Genomic DNA, 1,274 nt, shown 5'->3' with positions numbered 1-1,274 from the left:
CGGTTTTCAGGGTCAACTGGTCAACCCAACCGAAATCTGCCGCGCAGCTAAACCTTTTGCCACGTCATCGATCCTCACCGACCAGTTAGCAGCCACTTCAGCCGTCCGTCCAAATAACATCAACGGCAGATATCATCCCCAAAACCCCGTCACGGATCCGACCTTTCCCCGCGCCCCCGGCCCCAATTTCACCATAAATACCCACAAATTGTCCATAGCTCAAGTGAGATCATCGAGTTCCCCTTCCCTCAAAATTAGGGTTCAAATCCTCGAAATCTATCTGTTTTTCTTTTGTATATTGCTTACGATTGCTTGAATTCAAACAGGAAAATTTACGCGAGATACGATGTCGGGCCGTGGGAAGGGAGGGAAGGGGTTGGGGAAGGGCGGCGCGAAGCGGCACCGGAAGGTCCTCCGGGATAACATCCAGGGGATCACGAAGCCGGCGATCCGGCGTTTGGCGAGGAGAGGTGGGGTGAAGCGGATCAGTGGCTTGATCTACGAGGAGACAAGGGGGGTTCTCAAGGTCTTCTTGGAGAATGTGATCCGGGACGCCGTCACCTACACCGAGCACGCCCGTCGGAAGACCGTCACCGCCATGGACGTTGTCTACGCCCTCAAGAGGCAGGGCCGGACTCTCTATGGATTCGGTGGTTAGGACTTCTACTCTATGAAAAGTCTTGCTGTCAAGAAAATGACCAAAAATAGAGAAATTGATGAAAAGAAAAGTTGGGAACTTTGCTAGGGTGTCTGTTGTAGGTGTCATCTGTCGATGTTGTCCTCTTTTTTATTCCGTGTTGTTCTTTTCATGTTTACTGGAAGGAACTCCTTTTGTAAATGTTAATGTACTTTTTTATCCATGAATGCAGTGCCTCATTGTTCTCTGAATTATCTAAATCCTTATTGTTTTCTCGTATTTTCTGATGATCATTTTAATGTGATGTTTGAGTTATATTCTAATTAAGGTAGAGGATGGCGAGGCATAGGACTTTTTTTACCTGAAGTAAAGTTCTGATCTTTTTCAGATATTGTAAGTTATCAAGGGAAAGTAGTAAATTATGATCTGCTGAAATGCTGTCTCCAAGATAATTTTTCTTGTAATTTTTCAGGCATAGTGTTTTGCTGTCCTATGTAGGCGTTGCTGGTTGAGATTGTGGTTCTAAACCATTTATGCTGGTAGCTTTCCTACATTCTTTCACTCAGTGCTTCTTGTTGACCCACAAGCTAAGCGTTATGGTTTTGCTTGCTTTCTAGTTCTGGCACCTTTTTCTTTT

The 1,274-nt window shown here is 45.4% G+C and overlaps 1 protein-coding gene across 1 annotated transcript; it reads left to right on the top strand.

Annotated features, from left to right (window-relative positions):
• Positions 1 to 232: 232 nt before the first annotated feature.
• LOC103710075 (histone H4-like) lies at positions 233 to 888 on the top strand. The gene has a single exon (XM_008795672.5). It carries the CDS (start codon positions 347 to 349, stop codon positions 656 to 658), a length of 312 nt encoding a protein of 103 aa, XP_008793894.1. The 5' UTR covers positions 233 to 346; the 3' UTR covers positions 659 to 888.
• The last annotated feature ends 386 nt before the right edge of the window (positions 889 to 1,274 follow it).

This window comes from Phoenix dactylifera, chromosome 8, assembly GCF_051530095.1.
Source record: "Phoenix dactylifera cultivar Ajwa chromosome 8, Ajwa_hap1_PhDact_Kaust_v1.1, whole genome shotgun sequence".
Taxonomy (NCBI): Eukaryota; Viridiplantae; Streptophyta; class Magnoliopsida; order Arecales; family Arecaceae; genus Phoenix; species Phoenix dactylifera.
Note: the sequence above shows the minus strand (reverse complement) of the source record. Positions and strands in the feature narration are given on the sequence as shown.